The 25,230-nt window shown below is 37.3% G+C and overlaps 1 protein-coding gene across 5 annotated transcripts in view; it reads right to left on the bottom strand.

Annotated features, from left to right (window-relative positions):
* Positions 1-9,105: 9,105 nt before the first annotated feature.
* Positions 9,106-25,230, bottom strand: part of RNLS (renalase, FAD dependent amine oxidase) — a 248,457-nt gene continuing 232,332 nt past the window's right edge. For 3 of the 5 annotated variants that reach the window (XM_008529946.2, XM_070611105.1, XM_070611116.1), the window contains exon 7: positions 9,106-11,337. In XM_008529946.2, coding sequence (XP_008528168.1) covers positions 11,185-11,337 — 153 coding nt within the window. In that variant the 3' untranslated portion in view covers positions 9,106-11,184. Of the gene's footprint in view, positions 11,338-15,369; positions 15,591-19,364; positions 19,475-25,230 lie in introns of all 5 variants that reach the window. The other 2 variants (XR_011537618.1, XR_011537617.1) reach the window with 2 other exon arrangements.

Here is a 25,230-nt window from a genome sequence, read left to right as displayed (position 1 = left end):
CTTTTTTTTAATTGTGGTAAAATATTCACAACATAAAATGTACCATTTTAAAGTGTATAGTTCTGTGGCATTAAGTACAGTCACATTGTTCTGCAACCATCGCTGCCATCCATCTCCAGAACTTTTTCATCTTTGTTACCTAAGACTCTGTACCCATTAAACAGTACCTCTCCATTCCTAACTTCCCCTAGCCCTGGCCACCGTCATTCTATTTCTGTCTCTATGAGTTTGACTACTTTAGGTGCCTCATATAAGTAGAATCATACAGTATTTTGTCATTGGCTTATTTCACTTGGTGTGATGTTCTCAAGGTTTATCCATGTGGTAGCATGTGTCAGAATTTTCTTCCTTTTTAAGGTGCATAATATTCCAGTGTAAGTATATACCACATCTTGTTTATGCATTCATCCATCAATGGAAGCAATCTTGGGTTGCTTCCGCCTTTTGGCTATTGTGAATAATGCTGCTGTGAACATGGGCGTAAAAATATCTATTTGAGTCCCTGCTTTCACTTTTTCTGGGTATAAGCCCAGTGGCATTGTTGGGTAGTATGGTAATTCTGTGTTTAAATTTTTGAGGAACCATCATGCTGTTTCCCACAGTGGCTGAACCATTTTACATTCCCATCAGCAATGCACAAGGGTTCCAATTTCTCCACATCCTCTTCAACACTTGTTATTTTCTGTTTTTGTTTGTTTGTTTGTTCTTTGATAGTAGCCATCTAACAGCTGTGAAGTGGCATCTCATTGTGCTTCCTTTCTTTTTTAACCAAAGAAAATATAACAGCCTACACTGATTTCCAGCATCCAGATGGGAAATTCAATCTGTCACTTTGTGGGAGGGGCTCTCCCTACTTCCTAGAATCACACCAGCATTTTGTGCTGGGAAATTATAGGCATGTCCTCTAACCCCAGTGTCGCCACAGTTGCCTCTGACAGCTCCTTGTCTACCCATTGTGGCTCTTTGCTTCCAGGGAACACATGTAGACTTGGAATGGGTAGGGTTCTGGCTTTATGGGTGGTCTTGCTACCTCCATGAGGATCTGTCACCAAGCAAGCTCCCCAATCTCTCCCCGCCATCCCAACTTGGATCCATCTATTCTAATTATAAGAAAATGTCATCAGTTGGCTTTAAGGTACCCTATATGATCTTTCTCTCTTATTAATTTTCAAATTATTAATTATTTAAAACATATAGAGAAAAAATAGAACATATTCTCATGAACTCACAACTCAGTTTTAATATGCTTTAACATCATGCCTTGCAAAAACTCTTGCACAAGCGTAAAAGAGACATGTGCAAGGATATTTATTACCATGTTTCCAATAGCAAAAATTTAAAGCAACCTAATGTCCATCAATGGGGAAATGGACAAATAAACTGTGATATATTCATCATATGGAAGAGTGTACAGTGGTGAAAGTAGATGAACTAGATCTATCTATATCAACAGGGAAAAATATTAAAAGTATAAGGCAGAGGAGGGAAAAGTTCCAAATGACTACATACAACATGCTGTAAATTTAAAAACACAGAGAACATTACCATATTTTTATACATACATATAAAATCAAAGTATAAACATGTGAGAGTGTTACCGCAATTTAAAAAATGTATAAATGATACAAAATAAAATAAAAATTTAAAAAATCTGGGAGTAGTTTCCTTTGTAACAGAAGGGAGAGACTAGAAGGGAATAGAGGAATGGGACTTCTAGCTGTACAACTTTTAATTCTTAAAGAAAAAATGAGCCACAATTTTAACCTTTGTTAAGAAGTTTTTTCTATATTAAGAATATTATACTTTACTACAAATCATTTTTAAGTGTTTTTCCCCAAAATTGGTGTACAAATTTTTACTTTTGTTTTCTGAGAGTTTTAAATATTTATCTATATTTTCTTCTACTGTTTTTAGTGGGGGATGGATGTTTGTTTATATTTACCTCTTTAATCCATCTGGAAATTATTGTAATGTATGGTATAAAGACAGAATCACATTTGATGCCTTTTTTTCTTTTACCAAATAGCTAGCCAATTTTCCCCAAATCGTTTGTTAAATAATTCTTCCTTTCTCATTGGTTTTGCAATGCTTTCTTTATCACATTAAGTGCTTTTATAGCCATTATGTCCATTGATTTGTGTCAGTTCTAGGACCAATGTAAACTGCTTTATTTATCTAATTTTACAATATGTCTTGATCACTGATAATATGATCTTCTTGCTCATAAACTTCTTAGCTATTTTCACCTGTTAATTTTTTCCAGATGAACTTTAGAATTACTTTTTCCTGTTAAAATAATCCCATTGTGATTATTTTTAACTGATAAATTAATTAAAGGAAAATGGAAAAATTCATAATATTCACTACTCCCTTTCAAGGTATGTCTTTCTACTTATTCAAGTCTTTTAAAATATCATTTAGGGGATGGCCTGCTGGCACAGTGGTTAAGTTCACACGTTCCGCTTCTTGGCGGCCCGGGGTTCACCGGTTCGGATCCCGGGCGAGGACATGGTGCCGCTTGGTACGCCATGCTGTGGTAGGCATCCCACATATAAAGTAGAGGAAGATGGGCATGGATGTTAGCTCAGGGCCAGGCTTCCTCAGCAAAAAAGAAGAGGACTGGCAGTAGTTAGCTCAGGGCTTATCTTCCTCAAAAAAAAAAAAAAAAATATATATATATATATATATATATCATTTAGTAAAATTCTGAAAATGTTTCCTTGTATAAATTCTAGACTTATCTTCCTGGACATATTCCTTCGTATCCTATTTTTGTTTATAATACAAATATATGCAAGACACATTTGCATTGATTATTATGGCACATAGAAAAGTTATTGATCTTTGAATATTTATAATTCAGCCTCTGTAGTCACTTTTCATTAATTCTAAAAGTTAGTTCATCTGAGTTTTCTAGGCATATAATCACAACGACCGCAATTAGCAACAACTTTGTCTCTCTTTCTCAGTGTTCACATCTCTTAAATATGCTCCATGCCTTAATGCTTTCCCTAGAAATTTCAAAACACTGATTCAAGGGTCTTTGACTTTTTCCCAATTTAATGTAAATGATTCTAGTAATTTCATTCTTCATTGTGATGTTTGTTGTAGTTTTAAAATCGTCTTTATCCCCTTAAGGTAGCTTCCTCCTTTTCTGAATTTACCATAAGAGTTTACATTAATTTTGTGACCTAATCTTTCAGCATCTATTGAAATAATCATCGTGTTTTTATTATTGCATCTATTAATATGGTTTATTGAATGAATGGATTTCCTAATTATAAACACATTCTTTTAGCCCTTTCATATAGTACAGAGCTAATACGTCAGAGAGCTATTCATCCTGGGTGGTAAACTTTTTTCAGTTGAGTGATACTTGCCAGGTTTTTTTCCCCCACAATCTGTATCATTAACATTTTGGTTTCTGACAATCTTTTTTACAGCGAATAGTTTGTTTTCCAAAGGATAAATAAACATTGTTTATTGTAATGGTTAAAATATAAGGTGCAAATTTGAGGTTGGTGACTGTCTTGTAGAGATGGGTCCTACGTTAGGTCTAACTCTTGCCACCTTTAAATCAATTCTAATAAAAAGAATACCAAGAAATTAAAAACGTGAGCCAATAAACCCTGATTGTGTGCTCTTGGTAGGTGACAAATCACAATGGTAGAACACATGCCATGGGAGCTATGCTGATTGAACAGGCAAAGCATCATTGCCCTCCCCTCCCTCGTTCTGGCACATACATGTGCATGCGAACCCACCAACTTTAAGTATTGTATCTCTAGGATCAATCTTTGGTTTTTTAGAATGTAATGCTCATTTTTGCTTAAACTTTTCCTTCTTTTAACCATTTAATCATTCAAAAAAGTTTATTCAGGGTCTACTATGTGACCTGCTCTCTGGCAGGTTTTGGGGAAACATTTTAGATAAGTTACACACGATCGCTGTCTTTATGGAACTTACATATTTATAAGTAAGACTCAAAGTTTTTTCATTTTCATTTTTTTCTCCCTTGCCAGGCTTTGTATATTGTTAGTCTTCCATTTTTTTGCTGCATCTTTTAATTACATAATATAGCTTCCTAATGGCTGATGGCCTGAATGTTCTTGAATTATTCATTCAATATGTGCCAGGCACTGTTCTGGATACTGCAAATTCCAAAGTGAAGAAAAAAGACAAAAATATTCATCCCCATGGAGCTTACTATAATCTCATGAAATTCCAATTCCAAGATTTTGCAGGATTCATTCGACTTTAATATGTTATATATACGATAGGTACAAAAAAAAAGAAGTGAACCAAGTATTCTAGAAAGATAGCAATGCAGGAGTTGGTGCAAAAAGGGATTTCTAGTTAATAATTATTTAAATTGAAATTCACTTAACCTCCCTCTCCGGATAATTCAATTATCTGTAGTTTTAACAAATTTCAAGATACATGACTCCAGCTTTTCAGACAGAACACCAGAAAACAGATTCAGCAGGCTTCTGTTGTCTGGTGCATCTCTTTGCTCAAATTTTAGGCTTCATAGTCAGAAATCTTTCACTAGTTGGCAAAATGATGAGAAGCAACTAAAAGTGTTTCTTTGGTGGCTTCAAATCATAGAGCAGCTCTCCCACATCTCCCCACCCTCCAAATAAGGACTTCCCAAATAATGGGAGGCAAGGTGAACAGGGGCTTTCCGAGATCACCTGTTGACTCTGAATAGAAACTACATAGGGAGAATGTAGGGACTCTTGTAATGATCTCCTCTATTGAGGATAAGGTTGGTATATATTCGTTCTATGGGATAATTCTGTATCAGCAATGTTTTCCTTTGGTACTTATTGAAATTAGAAAAAGAAATGTTAATATGCTGAATTCATCCATTCATTGGATCAGCAGATTTTTACTGAGTACCCTATGTGCCAGGCCCTGCTTTCGTGTATCTTGCAGTTTTGGCGGCAAGTAGATATTGAATGAGTGATACACATGTGATTAGTATCACAAGAGTGGGGAGACTAGATTGGCTGGGGGAAAAGAGGCTGCTGTGCAAAGTATGTTAAGGCGCACAGCAATAAACTATAATAGCATTTATTTATTCATTCACTCAAGAGTCACTAAGAATTTCTGAGGAAAAATGACTCTGAGGCCAATCTCAGAGAGGCACTTGAATGCAGTCCCCAATGAGTTTCACAAATTCTGAACTGTCTTCTTAGCTAGGTCTAAAGCTACCTATAAATGCAGTGATGCTATGAGAGGGGATTATTTTCCTAGGTCATATTTCACTAATAATAATAGTAATAATAACAGAGAACATTTTTTTTGTATATTTTCTATGTGCAGAGCACAATGCTAAAAACTTTACATGTATATTCTATAACCCTCAGAATAACCCTAAAGTAGGTAAAATTAGAATTCTCATTTTGTAGATAAGGATCCCAAGTCTCAGAGACATAAGAAACTGGTCTAAGATCACACATCTAGAAAGTGGTGACTTCAGAATGTCATGAAACCCAACATGACGTCATGGATCTTCCTATGAGTTGAGCTTTTTAAAATGAAGGCCAGTGACAGGAAATGAATCTGCATACTTAGCCAAACACACTAAAAATGTGAAATAACTCACTCCCAGTTTCCACAGTGTTTCAGAGATTAAGTAAATAATCTTCAACAGAATCCAATACAAGTGTGCAATTCTTTGCATTCAGCACACATACTTGCTAAGAAAAAGATACCATTCACTGCAGAGAATGCCTCCATTTTACACCATCCCCACTCGTGGTAATGACCCATCGTGGTTTCTTTTCAAGGATCACATTAGAGCAATCCACCTTTTCCCCAAGCAACAAGGGTCTACTCACCAACTGTAACAGGAAAAGAGAAAGTGGCCCACAGCTGGTCTCAGGTAGACACTACTATTCTGTTTCAAGAAAGGTTTTGAAGAAACCTAGAGCCTTCAAGCTTCTGAGTTTCACCATGGTGTGCTGTCAATGCACTCGTTCTCCTTGTCATCAATTCTTGTAAGTGTCCTATGTAAATACAGAGGAAATTGGCCTTCACAGGGGCCTCAGAGGCATCTGGAGGACCTGCTTACACTCTTCCTCCTCCTTCTTCCTCTCCTTCACCATCATCACCATCATTGCTATCATTTATTAAGCGCTTACTATGTGTCCAGCACTCTGCTGAGGTTTTATGTATATTTAAGCCTCAATAACCTTATGACGTAGCTACCGTTAACTCATTCTTCAGATGATGAAGAAGGCTGTGAAGTTTTCACTGCCTCAAGGTCACACAATGATGAGGAAAGTCTGGATTAAAACACAGATCTATTTAACTCCAGAGTATGTGTTAACTGCAAAGCTATCCTGCTTGCCTTAAAGGATCTACAGTGGAGCATAGGATCAAGGAAGAATGGACCAGATGTGTGGATCTAAAATAAGCCTGTATTTACATAAAGTGATAGGGTTGAGATTTAGAGGTTGTTAATCTGAGGTCCATAGACCCCTGAGTGTCTAAAACTGGATTTTGGAGGGTTTGCAACCCCCTAAAACAGGAGTCAGCAAGTTTTTCCTAAAGGACCAGAGAGTAGCTCTTTTAGCCTTTGCAGGCCATAAGGTGTCTGTCGCAAACATTCATCCCTATTGTTGCAGTGCAAAAGTAGCCAGAAATAATACACAAACAAGTGGACAAGGCTGTGTTTCAATAAAACTTTATTTACCAAAACAGGTAGCTAGCCAGCAGGCTCTAAAATGGTATGCAAATTCTATATGCACGTGTGCATACTTAATTCTGTTGTTGTTGTTAGAAGATTCATAGCATTCCATAGCTTCTCAAATAGGTTGAAAATCTAAGATGGCTAAGAACTTGTCTAAATGGTCTCCAAATGCCTCTAAACGTAGACTTTCCAGGATTCTATGATTCTATATGCCTTTTAAATTAACACTCTCTTCGAGATTCTTTCTCCTTAGCAGGCTCACTTGATGGATTCTGCTGTGAACTCTTAAGTGGACTGTAATCACTGTCTGTTGGGAAGGAAACAGGACACATTACCTTTTCAACCTTCCCTGGCTTACCTTGCCAGATGATGCTGGCTGAAACATAAATACATAATACATTCCAGACTGGAATATAGCAGTTCAGTCCCGCACCAGCTAGTCTGACGTTTGCCGAAGCTTTTTCCTCTTTTCAGAGACCACTTGACTGTGTTCCATTGAGCCTTCACCACAGAAAGCACTCACTTGTCCTGACCATGCTGATACACAGTTTGGATTCCTGGAGTCAGCCAAGTCTGCCCAAGTATGGTGTGGAGGGAGGGACATGGCTGGCTGTGTTTGTCTGATGCATCTTTGCATCTGTTCAGGGACCATCTCCCAAAGAAACATGGTTCTTTCTCTTAGGATTCCCCAGCTTCATGAGTTAGAGCATCTTATTTACTGCCTGTGATTACACCAACATGTACCTTTACCCTGCCTCCCACTCCATGGGACTTGTCTTTCTCCAACTAGAATCTTTGGGTGGAGATTGCTGTTATATTCCTTTGTGTCTGCCACAGAGCTTGGTACCATGCTTAGCATATATTTTTCAGGTTATTTGTACTGAGACCCCTGAAAGCTATAGCCAGTTTTAAATTCTTGCATTGCTTTTGAAAATCAAAATAATGATTGTCCAATCAACTTGAATAAAAAGCAGGATGGACTATTTTAAATTTTAGAAAAAAGGAGATATATTAAAACAAGGAATTACAAATACTATGAATCACAATGTGATTGAATTTATATTCCAGGTTTCTGAGAATGGAGAATTGGGCATAAGCAAAGAAGCAGGAGAAAAAAACAGAAGAGGAGAAAGACATCATGGAGGAAAGGAAAATGAGACAAAGAGAATGAAAAGACAAAGAGGAAGACAGAAGGGAAGAATGGATCAGAGTGAGTCTGTAAGCTAACCAACTACTGCTGGTTTGAAATTCAGTGTCATTAGGATGCAGCTATTTCTCATAGTAAGTGCCCCCCAAAGAAGGAAATAAACCAGCAAATGAAAATAACGGGAATATAAATCATTTAGCCAGTACTTATGGAGACGTTATTCCATATTAGTCTCCTGTATATATTACATCAGGATTAGTGTTAGCTCTCCAAAATGAAACATCAATAAGAGGACCACATGGTGCTGACTGCACCTCCAACTAATATTTCAGTTCAGCTTTAATTATCACGTTCATCTGGCAGCAGCACGGTGCCACGTAAATAGAAATGGGTCATGGGAGGCCTGGGTTCTTGTCCTGGCATATCATTATCTGACCTTGGTTGGCCAATCTCTCTGCCTCAGTTTCCTTATTTTTGAAGTGTAAATAAGAATTCCCTGCTCTGCTTATTTCACAAGGGTGTTAAGAAGATGGAAGGTGGAGATATATATATACATACACACTTGGAAGAACGTAAAATACCAGATAAATGTAAAAGTGACCTTGTTTTTTTTACTTAACAAGGTAGTGGGTAGGCGGGGGGTGGGGACGATGGCATTTTGTGCAGAAGGCTTGGTGACTCAATGAAGTGTCTTTTTTTCTCTCAGTAATATCTGGTCTGGGATTATTACTGCTTTCTCAATGTTTTTAGACATACTTCTCCCCTTCAGAAATGCCAAAGGTGAAAAATACTATTCCACTGTTATAATTTGTCACCCTTGCTGCCTGAGCAAGACATGCATAGACAGTTCAGTAATTAAGCTTTTCAACACTGCATCATAAAGTTTTATCCTGGCAAAGCCTATATTTATCAGCTAACGAGTATTAAATCACCCCACTGCTCAAGCCGTTTCTCACTTGAATATGCTCCTTTCCAAACAGAGCAGCTTTCCTTGGCTGGTTTGATTAATAAAAGTTCTTGTTCGGAAATATTGTGCTGCTGTGTGGTCCTGCAGGGCTGACATACATACATGTTGGCAACTGTTCCAAAAGGTGCTGACCCCTATTTCTCAGGGGACTTGGATACTTTAGCCCTGAGTCTTTTAGGGCACCCTGGCCATCTGAGCTTCCTGGCCCTCGGGGATGGCTTCTGGCACAAGATATTCCCATATCCTTTTCAATTTCTAAACGAGAAGCGATAAATGAAAACACAGAACGCAAGCATTTGGTACAGTTTATTTCCTGATTTGAGCATCACGGAATTGGTCTGTTCCTATCAGAGATGGATCTAAATATAAAATGAGTTTTCAAAATGATTAAATTAGCAAAGTGACAATGATGTACATACTAAGCAGGACTGAGTCTTTTCTCATATTGCCATAGTCTTCTCAATGCAGAATTATTAGGGAAACACACTTAGAATGAATAGATACTAAAAGTCATGAGTAATGGCTTAGAAGAATATTTTCTCTAAGTAACCCATCCCACTTTCATAAATCATTTTCTTCTCTCTTTGGAGGATATACATTCATGAGACGAATATAACATTGTTCTTAAAGCTTCAGGCTACTTTCAGTCAAATGGCTCCAGAATTATATTACTTAAAAACAAACTAGTTAATATACTTGAATGTATTTTCTATCATATTTTAAGGGTAAAACTAAAATAAAGGCAAATCTTAATCAAATATGAGTCAAAATGATGAAAGAAATCTCAATAATTTTCATGTTATACCAGAGATCACATTAATTTCCCTTTTCCTTTCTCTGCTTTTAAAAATAAGCACCACACGTAGGCATTACCGTTTTTCATCATTTAATTCCTAAAAGGACACATATAATAACATTCCACAGGATCACAAAAACCCCTTTTAGATACATAAGCAAGTTCTGCCCATGCTCATGTATCTGTATATATGAGAGTGGGCATATAAGTGTGAAACTTTACATACTATCAAGATAAGAAGTCTTCTGTTGAACTTTTCTTAGTTTGAGAGGCTGCAACAATTTCTTTCCTTTCAAAATGGTAAAATAGAACTCACCATTTTGTTTTTCAAATTAGCAACAGGTAGCTTGTTTGGAAGGCTGGGGATCAATTTCTCTCCAGCCAGCAAGTCACAGGGTTGTCACTGAAGCATGTGGGTGGTACGCTGAATCACTAAGTTGGCAAATATTGAACTATTTTAAGTGCATCTATTTTCTGGTTCAGTAAATTTTTTTGTTGTATTAAATTCATTAAACTTGACACTGTCGAAATGCCACAGCACATACTGGAGCGCCCATAAAGGTAACAGCACCAGCAAAGGAGGTAGCAAAAGCTAAAGATCGATATATTTCCTCTCAGTTTCTATTTAATTTTTATCTTTCATATTAAGATTGGATTTTTTTTAAGGTTAAAAAGTATTGTGCAACTTGGAAAGTCAAGTTGAATCTGGCTATTTTCTGCAAATTTGAAGAGGATGTTCTTTGTCAGTCAAGTTGCCCTCCAAACTGCATTCTTAGAGATGATGGGATGTATGACCCACAATTCAGGACATTTAATAACTTGGAAGAGAAATAAGAAACAAAAATTACACTCTGTTATTCACAGTTTGGAGGAAACTTGTAGTTCACAATTTACAAAAATATTGAATCAAGGACATACTTGAAGATTTATAATGAGGACTTGATCATGATTATTCTTTATTTGGGATTAAAATTTTCAAAAGGGTAATGAAGGTTTTGGAATGTGAACTGTTACTTTGATCTGACATAATTTTGGAGGAGGGTTATTTGTTATTCTCAAGCTCTCCTTTTCCTCCAATAAGGAGTAGTCATGGCAATTCCGAAAAGAGGCAAAAGGTGTAAGGTACAAGGAATTCTCATTCTAGCAGGGGTTGTACCTATTGAAATTATAAAATTGATTTTATACTCCATATGAAAAATGACAATAAATAGGGGCTGGCCCCGTGGCCGAGTGGTTAAGTTCGCGCGCTCCACTGCAGGCGGCCCAGTGTTTCGTTGGTTCGAATCCTGGGCGCGGACATGGCACTGCTCATCAGACCACGCTGAGGCAGCGTCCCACATGCCACAACTGGAAGAACCCACAACGAAGAATACACAACTATGTACCGGGGGGCTTTGGGGAGAAAAAGGAAAAAATAAAATCTTTAAAAAAAAAAAATGACAATAAATAAAGAACAATCTTCCAGTAATTTTCTCTCAATGAAATAGAAAACAAAACAATCAATAACAGAAAATTGTGAAAACAAAAATTCAAAGTAGAGAATAAGGAGAATGTAGAGAATAAGGATACAGGCACTAAATATGATTCTTTAAAGCTTCCAGAACACAGAGGGCAGAAGTGATGCAGCCATCAAAGTTGGACTGAGTAAATCCATCCCCTCCACACACGAGGAAAGGTTTGAGATGAAGAGTCATTTGGCCAGGATAGTTGGTAGCAGCATTTGTAACCTGAAAAAGTAAAAGAAAAAAAAAGGATTGCAATTGCCATTCTGTGCTCCAGTGCTGCTGCGTCAATGCCTACCTGAGGAGGGCTCCTCTACTTGGAAAAATCAAAATGTTTCACAATGAGCAACTGCAAACAAAACCAAGACCCCCTAACTCCTCCCCTTGCCCAAGTGTTTACATTGACATTCTTAAATGTTTACATTTTCAGTTATTTATTAAGATAATCAGAAGTGTGTTGAACTTCAAAATTAGTAGGCTATGATATACTAAATTAGTTAAAAGTACAGTGATTTTTTTTTGTAAGGGGAAAATGATATTCATGAAATCATTCACCAATTATTGAGTACCTGCTATATGCCAGACAAGGTGGATACAAAAGAGATTTAAGGGAGGTGTCCTTAAGGAGCTTCCAGTTCAGCATGACTGCTGGCACAGAACAGTGTCTAAAGGCTAACTAAGACAGAGTGAGGGAGAGGGTGCCACAGGGACACATGGGAGGGGGCCCAACCCAGCACACTCAGATAGAGAAGGCTTCAAAGACAAGGTGCCTGGTCATTTCACTTGAGTCCTGAAGGATACAGAAAAGTGTGCCAGTCAAGGAAACAGGCATAGGGTTTTCCAAAGAGAAGGAGCAGCATGTGTCAGTGCTCACAGCCTATGGGCACTAAGTCTAGGAGAACAAAGTCTGTTTAGGAAACTGCGCGCGTGTGTGTGTGTGTGTGTGTGTGTGTGCGCGTTGGGGGAGGGGTTGACTGGAGGAAGGGAAATGGTAGACAGGCAAGATAAGACAAATATAGTGCCTCAAATTTTAAAAATTTATAAATCAAAAATTCTATTAAAAATGCAGATTTTACTATCTGTAAGCCAAAAGTGGGGAGAATCAGCTGAAGTCTGGGACTTATTCTATTTTGTAGAATCAGGCTTATAATATGTGAAATGATGAAAAAGGTATAGAGGCTATTCCTGGAAAAAAATATTCTCAAAATTAGAATAGATGTTGATAATAAGCAACCACAGTCAGAAGAATGAGCAGGGGGTACATGTAGTTATCTAAGACACAGACGGTTTGGCTACCGAAACACCAAAAACTCCCTAAAAAGACAAATTACACAAATCTACTATAAAGGCAATTTCACTCAGGACTGCTTTCCTGCACAACTTCAGGGGGTGCCATTCACACAGATGACAACACAGCAGTTCTGGTCTCTCTCATACAGTGTTTGCATGGAGCATAAGAGTATGGCCCATGAGGATTTGCTTGTTTAAAAACAACACAAAAAAATCCAGAAATGTAATAAATGCTATTTGGATTATGAAGCTGAGATTTTGGTTCTAAATAGGCTGAGTTAGTACATGTTTTTACAGTTTTTCTAAAACCAGAAAAACTTGCATAGGTATTTTTTTAATGTATATGCCATATTTTACTTTAAAAAAAGATGTAGTATAATTATGTCCTTGTTGAAGCTGTAGAGATATAGACCTTTAAAGACCTGTGTCACCCAGATGCAAATGTAAAATGTTAAGAGTATCCTCTCACTTTTCTGGAGGTCACTTGATAGCAATATCATCTATCAGACATAGCAGATAATCTTTTTTTTAAATTAAGCCATAGTTTTATTATGTTGAATTGTAATTTCTCTTTTTCCTAGCTTTATTGAGGTGTAATTGACAAATAAAAATTGTATTTATTTAAGATGTACCACTTGATGTTCAGATATACATATACATTGTGAAATAATCACCATAATCAAGGTAATTAGCAAGATCTACTCTCTTAGCAAATTTCAAGTATACCATACAGTATTATTAGCTATAGTCACGTTACTGTGCATCTTGCATAACTGAAACTTTGTATCCTTTGGTCAACATCTCCCTATTCCCCCCTCCCACTAGCCCCTGGCAATCACCATTCTACTCTCTGCTTCTATGAGTTTGACTATTTTAGATTCCACACATGAGTGAGATCATGCAGTCTTGGTCTTTCTATGGCCGATAATCTTGAAATCAGCAGAAAAGATCTTTGAGTGGCTAAAAGAGATAGCACATAGTGCAGACACTGAAGCACAGGCTTGGATGTTCAATCAGAGCTTTTAATCTCCTGCTTTAGATGAAATTTAAACAAGTTGGATGATTTGATTTGTCAGTGAAACACTAAGGGAGGAAGAAAACTGCTAGGTTCCTATATAATAGAGATTTCAGAATGCGACAACTGATAGTCTGAAGGCAAGCGATGCTATATAAACACTCAAAGGCCAGACAGCTCTGGAAAGAAGCCTGGCAGTTAGGGGCCATTTAATGGAGGGGCAAATAACATTCTGGCTCTTGACAGGCCCTGAGGGTGCCTGCTATTAGTTTTCCTGCAATCATTAACACTCATGATGATGGCCCCGATATTCAAGAACCAATTCTAATATGCATAAAGCATTAACTGTCAGAATTTCTTGAATGTTCACTGCATACAAAATGCTTTACATGCACACCCCATCTAATTCACACAGCAACCCTATGAGGTGGTTACCATTATTCTCATCTTATAGATAAGCAAGCTGAGACTCAGAAAGATTGTTACTTGCCCAAGGACAGAAAGTTAGAAGGTGAAGAAACAAGGATTGGAACAGAGCAAGCTGACACCCTTCCAACACTTTCAGAAATATTTCCATAAAGACTTGATTTAAGCAAAACAAAACAAAAATGTTTGATGGTCACTTAGTTTTATGCATTTGGAAAATTCACATAAATTGAATAACTTATTTATCTGTATTCATATATTTACAGATGTGTGTCTATCTATGTATAATTTATACACACACATATATAAATCTCCATTTGTTGTAAAGTTCTGATGATACATTTCAGTTGATATCCCTGTATAGATAAACGTTGGCACTATTAAACATTACACAAGTATTAGGCAGGAGGGAGCTTAAGGGAAAAAGTTCTGCCTAGGGGTGAGCTGGTAATTTATCGGTGCTGTGTAATTTCATTTGATGACTGGTAAATGCCAGATGCCAGATCACATGGCTGAAAAACTGGGCCACTGATTAGCCAGTCTGAAGTTTGGATGAAATCAATCTCACTGCATTTAGGTGGAATCGCCCATTTTGCAATTACCCAATGAGGAAAATATGAAAACATGAGTGTGTGTTGGCAAGCTTCTTCATCCATGTGAAGCAGAGAGCCCTGCAGTGGAGGAGCACGTAATTGTCAAAGCCACAGTCTCTCACAATAACGCAGCCTTTGGCTATGCTTCCAGCCACAGTGAGGAACCACAGCTCTATGACTGTGTTTAAGAGAGATGGCGGGGCTGAAGCAACCCCTTGGAAATCCAGGTTGCTTCGGCTCACATGTGTGCCAGGGAACTCTCGCTGCAGATGCTGATGCTCCAAGGTTGCTAATGTAATGTTTCTAATAAACTTAGATGATGACTGGACTGGGCATATAAACTTAAAGCAGAAAATTTAGTTTTATTCCTAAGCTATTTAAACCCATGTGAGTGTGTTTTATGACCTCTCTCCACCTGCAGAATAAAATGCAAACTCCTTAGCCCCACATGGAAGGCCTTTCATAACCAGATTGTATCTCTATTCAAGCCTCACCTCTTCCACTTCTCTCATCTTTGCCACACGTCCTGTCTACACTCAAACTAAGGTTCTTTAAACGCACCCTTCTTTGTTGTGCTTCTGTGACTTTGAATAAGCATTCTGCTTGGTGATGTTGTATTGTTTCCTCTCTTTTCTGCCAAGTAAATTGCTCATCCTTCAAAAATCAGCACAAATGTCACCTGCTCTAAGGCCCTTCTCACTCTGCCAGGCAGGGTAAGTGCCTTTTCAGCACGTTATTTGTAACTATTATGATACGTGCTATTTGGCACTGTAATTATGTCCATGTCTGTCTCCCCGCCTAGACTGTGTGCTCCTGAGTATGGACTGTGATGCACTAATCTTTGTATTCAAGGCTGAGAATGGTGCCTAGCCCATATTAAGTGTGCAATAAACGTTTACTGAGTTAATAAAAAAGACAGAATATTGTACACACAGTTGATCAAATGCAGGTCTTCACAGGGAACCAGCTACACAAACAGTGTTATTCAGAGGTGTCCGTAGAGACGGCAGAAGCTCAAATGGAGGAGCTGTTGTATTTAGAAGGCTCTTGATAATGAGGAATGGATGGCTGTCCTCTCATCTCTGATAGTGAAGTGCATTCTGTGAATTTCTCATACGTCATGTAATAAGTTGAACCACACAAACTTACTGCTTCTGTAGGTCAAAAATGGTAAAAAAATTGTCAATTTTTATATGGTTTAACCTAATAGTCTCTTTGTATCATGATTATTAATTGTAAGAATTCACACAAAAAAGTCCCTTTGGTGTTAGCATGAAATTAGAGATGAAAAGAAAGAGGGAGGCAGACACGTAGGCTAATGGGTATTTCCGCAAAATGATAGATGATAATTAGCAAAAAAATTCAGTGACACACATGACAATGTGCACTCTTCCTTCCATATGTAAGCTGACACTTAAAGCTTGTCGACTGTCAGACATCTACTCATATGGAACAATCTTGTTGGTTTGGCCTACAGAGCAGCTGTAGTTTGGGGTGATCAGTTCTAGCTGACTATCCAGTCCATGATTTGGTTACTTAAAAACAACCTTTCTGAAATATGGCAGTAGTTCAAGTGGGCCAGGTAAGAATTAAAGTCTCATAAGTTCTAATCCTAAATGTACAACTAACTTGATGAGAGAACTTGGACAATCTAAGAACAATCAGGTTCTTGCTGCTGCATTTCCTCATTGGTTATGGATGTAAATTGTACCTCTTTTCATTGAACCTAAGGCATCATCAATTGGAAGAGGCACCGATATTTTATGTACCAAGGAGAAAGAAAAAACAGTGTCAACATGACACAAAATTTTATTTTATATTTACTAGAAAAGTTCTTTTAGACTTATCTACACGTATATCTTTTGCAAACATAAAAAGGAAATAAAAGAGGAATAGGTTGGCTAACCCTTTCCAAAAACTTCTTCACATTCAGAGTTTGACTTCTCTGAAGCATCCTTTAACTCAGAGTTGTCAGTGTCCGTGCTCTTCCCCATACAGTCTGTCCTCTGAGCTGCCTTGAGCACTGGCGATGCAGCATTTGTTATAAGAGTGCTCCACTGAACTGTCCTTCTGGGGTTTTCTTCCAAGCTGCTTACACTTGTTCTGCAAGTTCTGATCGTGCACTTTCTCTTCGGTGGGAAAGAAAGGTTTTCAGACAGCAACCAGGACTCATAGTCTTTTCTCAAATGGTCCTTAAATAATTTGTTAACTTAAATATCAAGGGGTTGCAGTGGTGGTCCCACTGTCAGACCACTGGAAATAACCAAGTTCACATGTGTGACAACTATATCCTGACTGTCTCCTGGTGTATACTGACTTGATGGCACCTTAAAATCGATGAAATATGGCAAATATTAAATAGGGTAAGGGGAGAAGTGTGTTGAATACCTAATAGTTAGTAAATGCATAGCAAATCAAAAGATAATGAGTGGCAGGAGCCTTTAAGCAGGGCCTTTTCAGGTAAGCAGCATCTCCGTGTCAGGACTTCTAACGTCTTCAGCATTGCCGGTTTGAATCCTCCATTTTCTCAGTTCATCCAAATGAGCAGCCTCAGGAGAAACTGACAGAGATAGACTAGTTATCAGAGAATCGATTTGTTCATTTACAAAGGTAAATGTACCGATTCCAGAAGCAAGTCTGGTTGTCTTCCCAGACCATTTATCTTAGTAGGCAAATTTCCTCAACTGTATCATGGATTATAGGGTGACACATGTGTGGCAAATCCTGACAGACATCACTAATCAATTGTGGCATTCTTTTCCACTGAGCCCAGAAGTGGCCTCAGCATCCTTCTCACTTCATTGTTTCAGGCAGCCACTACCAGTCAATTGGAGTTGACACTCGAGAGGAATCCTATATACCAAACCTGGATTAGAGGACTGCAGAGCAAACACATAATTAGAAATAGGGGAATTAAATACTCCTTGCTGTTTTTTTTTCTCTTTTCCCAGTAAGCCAGGATAGTCTGATGCATTGCCTTTGTCCAAACTAGAGATATTTCAATGCCAAGAATTAGGATCACATCAGGAGCCATTTCCTCTAGATGCTGCTGGAGGCTCAATTCCAATTCCTTCTAATAACCTTCTAATAATCTCCCTCCAGATCACTGCCCTTTCATGGGTCACACAGGAGCTTTGATTGCCAAGTGAAAATAAAATACAGGTATTTTGGCTACAATTGAAATTCCACAAAACTGCACATTAAAAATATCAAGGCTTGTGGGAAAAACAGAGTTGGGGCAGATAACTCAAAACCTATAGAACTCTGAATTAAACACTAACAAAAACAAGAAACATCATAGGAAAGGGATAGCACAGCTAACATTCTCCTGCCTCTGCATCTAGAGACATCTTTGCAGCCTAAACTCTGGGGCTTATGCTTCTCCCTTTGAGATATGAGCCCTGGCTGGTAGTTGCTTCTAAAAGAGACCATTTTGATCTAAATTGGATGTGGCCTTCTTCACCAGTCTGTCATTTTACTAAAGGGGAAATATCTTTGTGGTTTCTTCATCGCAATCTCACCTTTGCCACAAAGCTTAACATGGTGGAAAACCCAGCAGTTCTTGAGGCCTCTGCAATAGCCACTCTTTGCACTAAAGAAAGGCACCTCTGGAGATTTTCAGTTTTTTCCTTAAGATCTTCACATTTGCTAAAGTCTTTCTCTTGGCTTGCGAGAAAGTTACCCTGATCACTTGAAACCATAAATATGTACAAAACCAATACGACTCCCCCGCGATACTGATCTCCTATTTCTCAGTTACATTTGAAATAATTCACATTAAAAAAGAACCCAGGTGCTGTAAAAGACTGAGTACTTTTACTGCTTTCTTATGTTACCTACATTCCTGAGGGTCACTTGAGTTAGACTTGGGTTTGCCTGAGTCTTGACAGCAGACCAAGATGTCTAATCCATCACTTCTGCTTTTGATACTCACACTGCATCTTTTTAATTGATTTGTATCGATTCCAATGTCTGCGGGTGACTCCTTTCATAAATTGTCCTGGGATTCCAGGGAAATCTTATTGTCTCCTGGTTGCACACTGACTTGATTGGGGCAAACTCTGAGCAACAATGTCCTTGCATTGGCATTTCCTCTGGCCATTGTATGTGTGAAGTACTGAGCACACTGGCAATATGAATAGCTAGGAAGGCTGAGATGGTATGGAGCTGATTCATACATTTCCTCACTTCCCCTACTCTGCTGCCAGTGTAAACCTGAACCCATGCCATGGTACATAAACAGCAGAAATTGAATATTTGGTTAACTTATTCTTTTATAGCCCCTATGCAAAGCTCAAAGGCAGTGGTTCCCAAAAGTCAATCTATGGCAAGAAGAAAAAAATAAGGAGAATTATGAGCTTTCTCATAGAGCTAAATGAATTCTGTTTATAAATTTGTCATGAGGTTGTATCTTTACTATTTTTTTGGTTATACTTTTCATTAAATTCTTATAGCTGTGTTTCTGCTTTTTAAATTCTTAATTGTAGAATAAAAAGATAGTAATATTATACTGGAAGTGTTTAGAGGGAGTTTACTGGACCATGAAATAAAAACGCTTGGAACCACTGTGCTTGATGTGGCTCAGAGCATAGTCTGTCAGCATGAGGAAGGTTTTCCATTAATAAGGGGTGGGGGCTGGCGGCAAAGGTCAGCTTTGAAAAACCATCAATAATCTCAGATAACAGAAGACATGGTGAGTAAACGAGTAATTTTTAAAAATGGAATAAAATCTGGTGTAAAACTTATTTCCCAGAAACTTGCACAATCTCTCTTCTATACAAATATTAATCTAGATAGAGTTAGAATCGGAGGTAACATATTCTTCATTTGTTCACCTGTGTCTAAATATTCAGGTAGTGACCATAAAAGTGTGGAGAAAAATAGGGATTGGGGAAAAAGACTTCATCAAATGTGGAAAAAATACCTACCTTCAAATTGTATGTACTTAGAGAGTAAATGTGGCTTGTATTGATTCTTTGTATATATCTCTCATTCTTAACATATTCCCAAGTCATGATTATAAGCATCTGTTATACGCCTGTTTACAAAGACAGAGAGAAATGTAAATAAATAAAGGAGAGACCAGAGCTAATGTTGATCTCAATGGAAATGTCTGTTTACAGATTTATAGATAGGGAACTAATCCAGGCACTCCTAAAAAGATGAGACTTCACTATTGTGTCAATAATGAAAAATACTGTCAACCTCAAAGCAAATTTCCATGATACAGGAAAGGAAGAGCTGAGAAATGAAAGTTGAATACAGATTTTTGTTCAACAAAAACAAATGTTTTCTATTGGTCAAATTAAAAATGTAATGTTTCTATCCCTTTCTCTTATTTTTTAAGAGTCCCTCTGGGATTTGATGAAAATACAATAAAATGTTGCTGATTCCTCTACACTTAACTCACCAAATTGCAATTTGGTAAGAGATATTTGATATTTAAAATCTTTTTGTGTGTGTGTGTATGTGCTGAGGAAGATTAGACCAGAGCTAACATTTTTTGCCAATATTCCTCTGCTTGCTTGAGGAAGATTAGCCCTGAGCTAACATCTGTGCCAATCTTCCTCTACTTTATACGTGGGTCTCCACCATGCTGTGGCAGATCCTACCCCACCAACCTGGGCCACTGAAGTGGAGCATGTGGAACTTAATCACTATGCCACAGGCTAGCCCCCTAAAAGCCTTTCAAGTCCTCAGAAATAGCAAGCTACGGGGGCTGTGTCTCATTCATTTTTGGATTCCCAGCATATATTACTGCATTGTACATGGCTGGTATTGAATCAATGTTTGCTCAAATGATGTATGTACACAGGCCAACAAAAAACTAATTCAAACTTTTGAAACTTTTAAACTCTCAGGGTTCAAATGGTCTTCAAATGTGGTAGAAAAATATTTCTTCTCTATGAAAATAATTTTCTTTGGCTTCTCAGTTTCTAAATGTTCCTTTTTCTTTCTGAATTACCATGTTGCTAACCTCCTTCTATTTCATCACACTCAGCCCCTCACCATTCTGAGTTCTTGAGCAGTTGCTGTCTTCAAGAGACCGCTCTTCTAGTGCCCATAATCCTTGCTCTGACATTTACATCCTGACCCCTCGAAAGCTGAATGCCCTGCCTCTAGTTCGCCTTTTGTTGACTCCAGGCAAAGGCACCAGTGCAGCAGGAATCTTTGAATCCGTCTGAATTTCAAATAGGAAGTGAAGATGGTTTCTTAGCCAGATAATTCATCCTCCTCTTATAAAAATGCCATGGTGAAGAATAACTTGAAAAGTTGCGTAAAATATAACTAGACAAGTGTGTATGTGTAAATGTACATGTGGGGGTATTTTGGGTTATACAGATATTTGCCTTTATTTCAAAATATGGAGACCACAGTGACATAGTCCATGCTATTTCCATAGTGTAGGGCTAAGCCGCAGTGAACCTGCACAGACACAAAGTCTAAATAAAACTTTAAATAGCATTTTTCCTGGGAGATGGTAAATACATTCTTGAAAGCTATAGGTGTCAGAAGGAAAAGAAACCAATTTATCTGGGTGACCTAGCCAATTTATGTCTATATTTAAAAAAATTCTTTCTTAGAATAGTCAACTTTCTATGTTCAGATTTTTCATGGCACAGCCAGAAATCATACACATATGTGATATATTTGTTACATTATTTTAAAAAAGTGATGATAAGAATTATCTCTTAATCATACCTTGCATGTTATTGAAGATAAGTGATACTCAGAACTGGGATAATAATGATAAATTGAGGGTGCTGATTATACCATTTAATCTACTTTTAGGTATATTTCCTTAAAAAATATCACATCTCTTTTGGTCACTGATGATCTGAGGCTCTCAGTCCTGTATTATCTTATGTTACAGTACTTAATATTCATAAAGAGCTTTGTCAACACATGGATGCTTTCCTGCAGAGATGCACATTTTTAATTGGTTCTTATGTATTATGTTCATCACCCCGTCTTGCCTCTGTTCTACTCGTCTCCCCAGTGCTCTATTATATTTAATGGTGATTTCATAAACCTGTTTCTTTGTTGTGCTTTAGGGAAAGGTTTACTTGTATTGTGGGCTCCTGGCTACAGAGCTCTATATCTGGTACTACAGAGACTTGCTGTAAAATTACTATTGGTTCGAATACCCTAGGTGTGAAGAAAGTGATGTGGTTTGGTCAGTTCTCAGTGGAGCTTTTCACTTTATTGGTAGTTGTCTATTCTATTTTAATAAACCATTGGGTAGATGCAGGCAGAATGTGCCACAAATCAATTATATGATCCATGTAGCAGCTTTAGTGGCCTCGAACTGCGAAGGACATATTTTGCTGAAATTGTATATTCAATTGCCGAAGTCTACATTGAATCCATTTAGATCTATTCTATCTTTTAAACTCCTGAAAACACTGGAGCAGTCTATTTTGATGAGGACTTGTTCAGAACAATCACACAATAAAGAATGAGATACTGTTTTCTCTGGTACTGTTGCAGTAATAACGGACAAAACAAGAGTCGTACTACCTAGCTTCCCTTTTGGAGTTTTTAATTTAATAGAAAATTGTTCTGCCTTCAGCAAGTTTTAGTATGTTCATTCATTAACTCTTCAAATATTTGTCGTGTTTTTAAGAGTTGCCAAGCACTGTGTGAAGTGTGAGAGTATAGAAGCCAGTTCCTAGCCATAAAGTGATTTAAGAGACTGAAATCCTTTTGTTTTTATCTAAATATAAATGTTGCACCACAGTCTTTCAAAGGATCAAATTACTTGGGATCCCAGGATGCGGAGGGCCAAAAATGCTTTTGATTGTGAGTCCGGAGATAAACCTAAAATCATCTTTCCTACTCAACTGAGCCTAATCACTGCTTTCCTCCCAAGTAAGTTTGTAGCTGCTTAATTTCCCACTAATTCAATCCTTCTTCATCCCTTCTCCCATCTCCTTTCCCTTCTTCTTGACAGCCCAGAAGCATAGCTATTATTTCTTTCTGGTTTTCATTCATGGTGAATGAACCCAATGGCTTTTTGTTTGGGCTGTGCAATTATGGCAAAAAGGTTGCAGCTATTTTGATCTTCAGGTCTAGAAACACCCTTCTTTCTACTTCTAATACTGTGAAAATAAAAGGGTCAATTCTTGTGCTCCTCAGAGACACAATAACGGAGGATGAAAAACAGGTGGTTTTAAAAGTCAGCTTAATTGAGGTATAACTTAAGTACAGTAAAATTCACCCCTTTTTATGTGTATAAATTTTGAGAATATACACAGCTGTAGTAATTACTGCTTTAAACAATTCATTTGTGCTCCTTTGCAGTTAATCCCCTTCTCCCAGTCACTGACCTGGCAACCACTTATCAGTTTTCTGTCCCTATAGTTTTGTCTATTCCAGAAAGCCATATAAACAGAATAATATAATATGTAGCCTTTGAGTTTGGCTTCTTTCAGTTAGATAATTCTTCTGAGATTCACTCATGCTATTGCAAATATTAGTAGTGCATTCCATTTATAACTGAGTAGTTTTTCATTTACGGATGCACAACAGTTTGTCCATTTACTAAGTGATGAATATTTGGGTTATTTCCAGTTTTTGGCAATTATTAATAAAGCTGCTATGAATATTCGCAAATAGGTTTTTATGTGGATGTATGTCTTTATTTCTCTTTGGTAAATCCCTAAGAATGGGGTTGCTGGGTCATACGGTAAGTGTATACTTAACTTTGTAAGAAACTGTGAAACTGTTTTCCAAAGGGGCTGTGCCATTTTGTATTCCTACAGTGATATGTGAGAATTTCAGTTGCTTCATATCCTCACCAGCATTTCGTATCTTCAGAGTTTTTGATTTGAGCCATTCTAGTAGGTATGTCATGGTATCTCACAGTTTTAATTTGTAATTCTCTAATGACCAATGATGTTCAGCATTTTTTTTTATGTGCTTACTTGCAATCCACATCTCTTTTTTTGTGTGTGTGGTAAAATACACATAACATACAATTTACCATTAGTAATAGCCACTGGCAAATACTTATTTGCTTTCTGTCTCTATGGATTTACCTATTCTGGTTATTTCACATAAATGGAATCATTCAAGATGTGGCCTTTGTGTCTGGCTTCTTTCACTTAGCATAATGTTTTCAAGGTTCATCCATGTTGTAGCATATATCAGTACTTCATTGCTTTTTTTTGTCCTTCAAATGTTTAATATGTACACTTTAATATAATTTCCACTGGATCTTATTATTAGAAATATGTTAAACACATATTTACCACATAACGACTGATTTCCTTATTAAGGTACAATTCATTGCTTTTTATGGCTGAATGATATTCCATCCTATGTGTATAGAACATTTTGTTTATCCATTCAACAGCTGATGGACATTTGGGTTGTTTTCACCTTTGGCTGTTGTGAATAGTGCTGCTACAAACATTTGTATACACAGTTTTGTTTGAATGCATGTTTTCTTTTCGGTATATACCTAGAACTGGAGTTGCTTGGTTAGATTGTAATTCTATGTTTAACTAGTTGAGGAATCACCAAGCTTTTTCACAGTGTCTGACTAGTTTTTATTCCCATCGGCAAAGGTATGTACATTCCAATTTCTCTACATCCTCACCAGCACTTATTACGTTTCTTTTTATTAAATATTCTCTCCAGCCTAGTAGGTATCTCACTGTGGTTTTAATTTGCATTTCCCTCATGACTAATAATGTTGGGCATCTTTTCATGTACTTACTGGCCATTTGTACCCTTCTTTGGAGAATTGTCTGTTCATTTGCCCATTTTCAAATTAGACTGTTTGGTTTCTTGCTGTTGAGTTATAAGAGTTCTTTGTACATTCTGGATAGTAGACCATTATCAGATAAGTGATTCACAAATATATCCTCCCATTCTATGGTCTTTTCACTTTCTTGATAATCTTTTGATGCACAAAAGTTTTGAATTTTGATGAAGTTCAAAGTATCTAGTTTTTCTCTTGTTGCTTACGCTTTTGGTGTTATAGCTAAGAAACCATTGCCAAATACGAGGTCATGAAAATTTACCCCTATGTTTTCTTCCAGGAGTTTTATGATTTTAGCTTGCATATTTAAGTTTTTGATCCATTTTGTGTGAATTTTTGGATATGGTGGGAGGTAAGGGTCCAATTTCATTCTTTTGTATGTGGATATCCAGTTGTCCCGGACATATATGTTGAACAGACTATTCTTTTCCCACTGAATGTTTTTGGGAACCTGGTCAGAAATCAATGTACCATTGGTATGGGTTCATTTCTGTACTCTCCATTCTATTCCATCGATCTATATTCTCATGTCATTGCCACACTGTTTTGATTATGGTAGCTTTGTAGTAAGTCTGGAAATTAGAAAGTTTTGAGTTCTCCAACTTGTTCTTTTTCAAGACTGTCTTGGCTATTTGGGGTCCCTCGCACCTGCAGATGAATTTTTGGATCAACTTTTCCATTTCTGTAAAGGTCACTGGGATTTGGACAGAGACTGCAGGACATCTATAGATCACTTTGGGTAATATTGCCAAATTAAAAATACTTAAAATCTTAAAAATATTAAGTCTTCCAATCTATGAACATAGGATGTCTTTTTGTTTGCTTGAGTCTTCTTTAATTTCTTTCAGCAGTGTTTTGTAGTTTTCACTGTAGAACTCCTTTACCTCCAATGGTTAAATTCATACCTCTCCTTTAGTGAAGTGTTCTTTCAAATCTTCTGCCCATTTTTAAATAATTAGGTCATTTGTTTTCTTATTAGTGATTTGTGAGAGTTCTTTAAATATTCTGAATACCAGTCTTTTACC

The sequence above is a fragment of the Equus przewalskii genome, chromosome 1 (assembly GCF_037783145.1).
Source record: "Equus przewalskii isolate Varuska chromosome 1, EquPr2, whole genome shotgun sequence".
Classification (NCBI taxonomy): Eukaryota; Metazoa; Chordata; class Mammalia; order Perissodactyla; family Equidae; genus Equus; species Equus przewalskii.
This window is presented reverse-complemented; position numbering and strand designations above follow the sequence as displayed.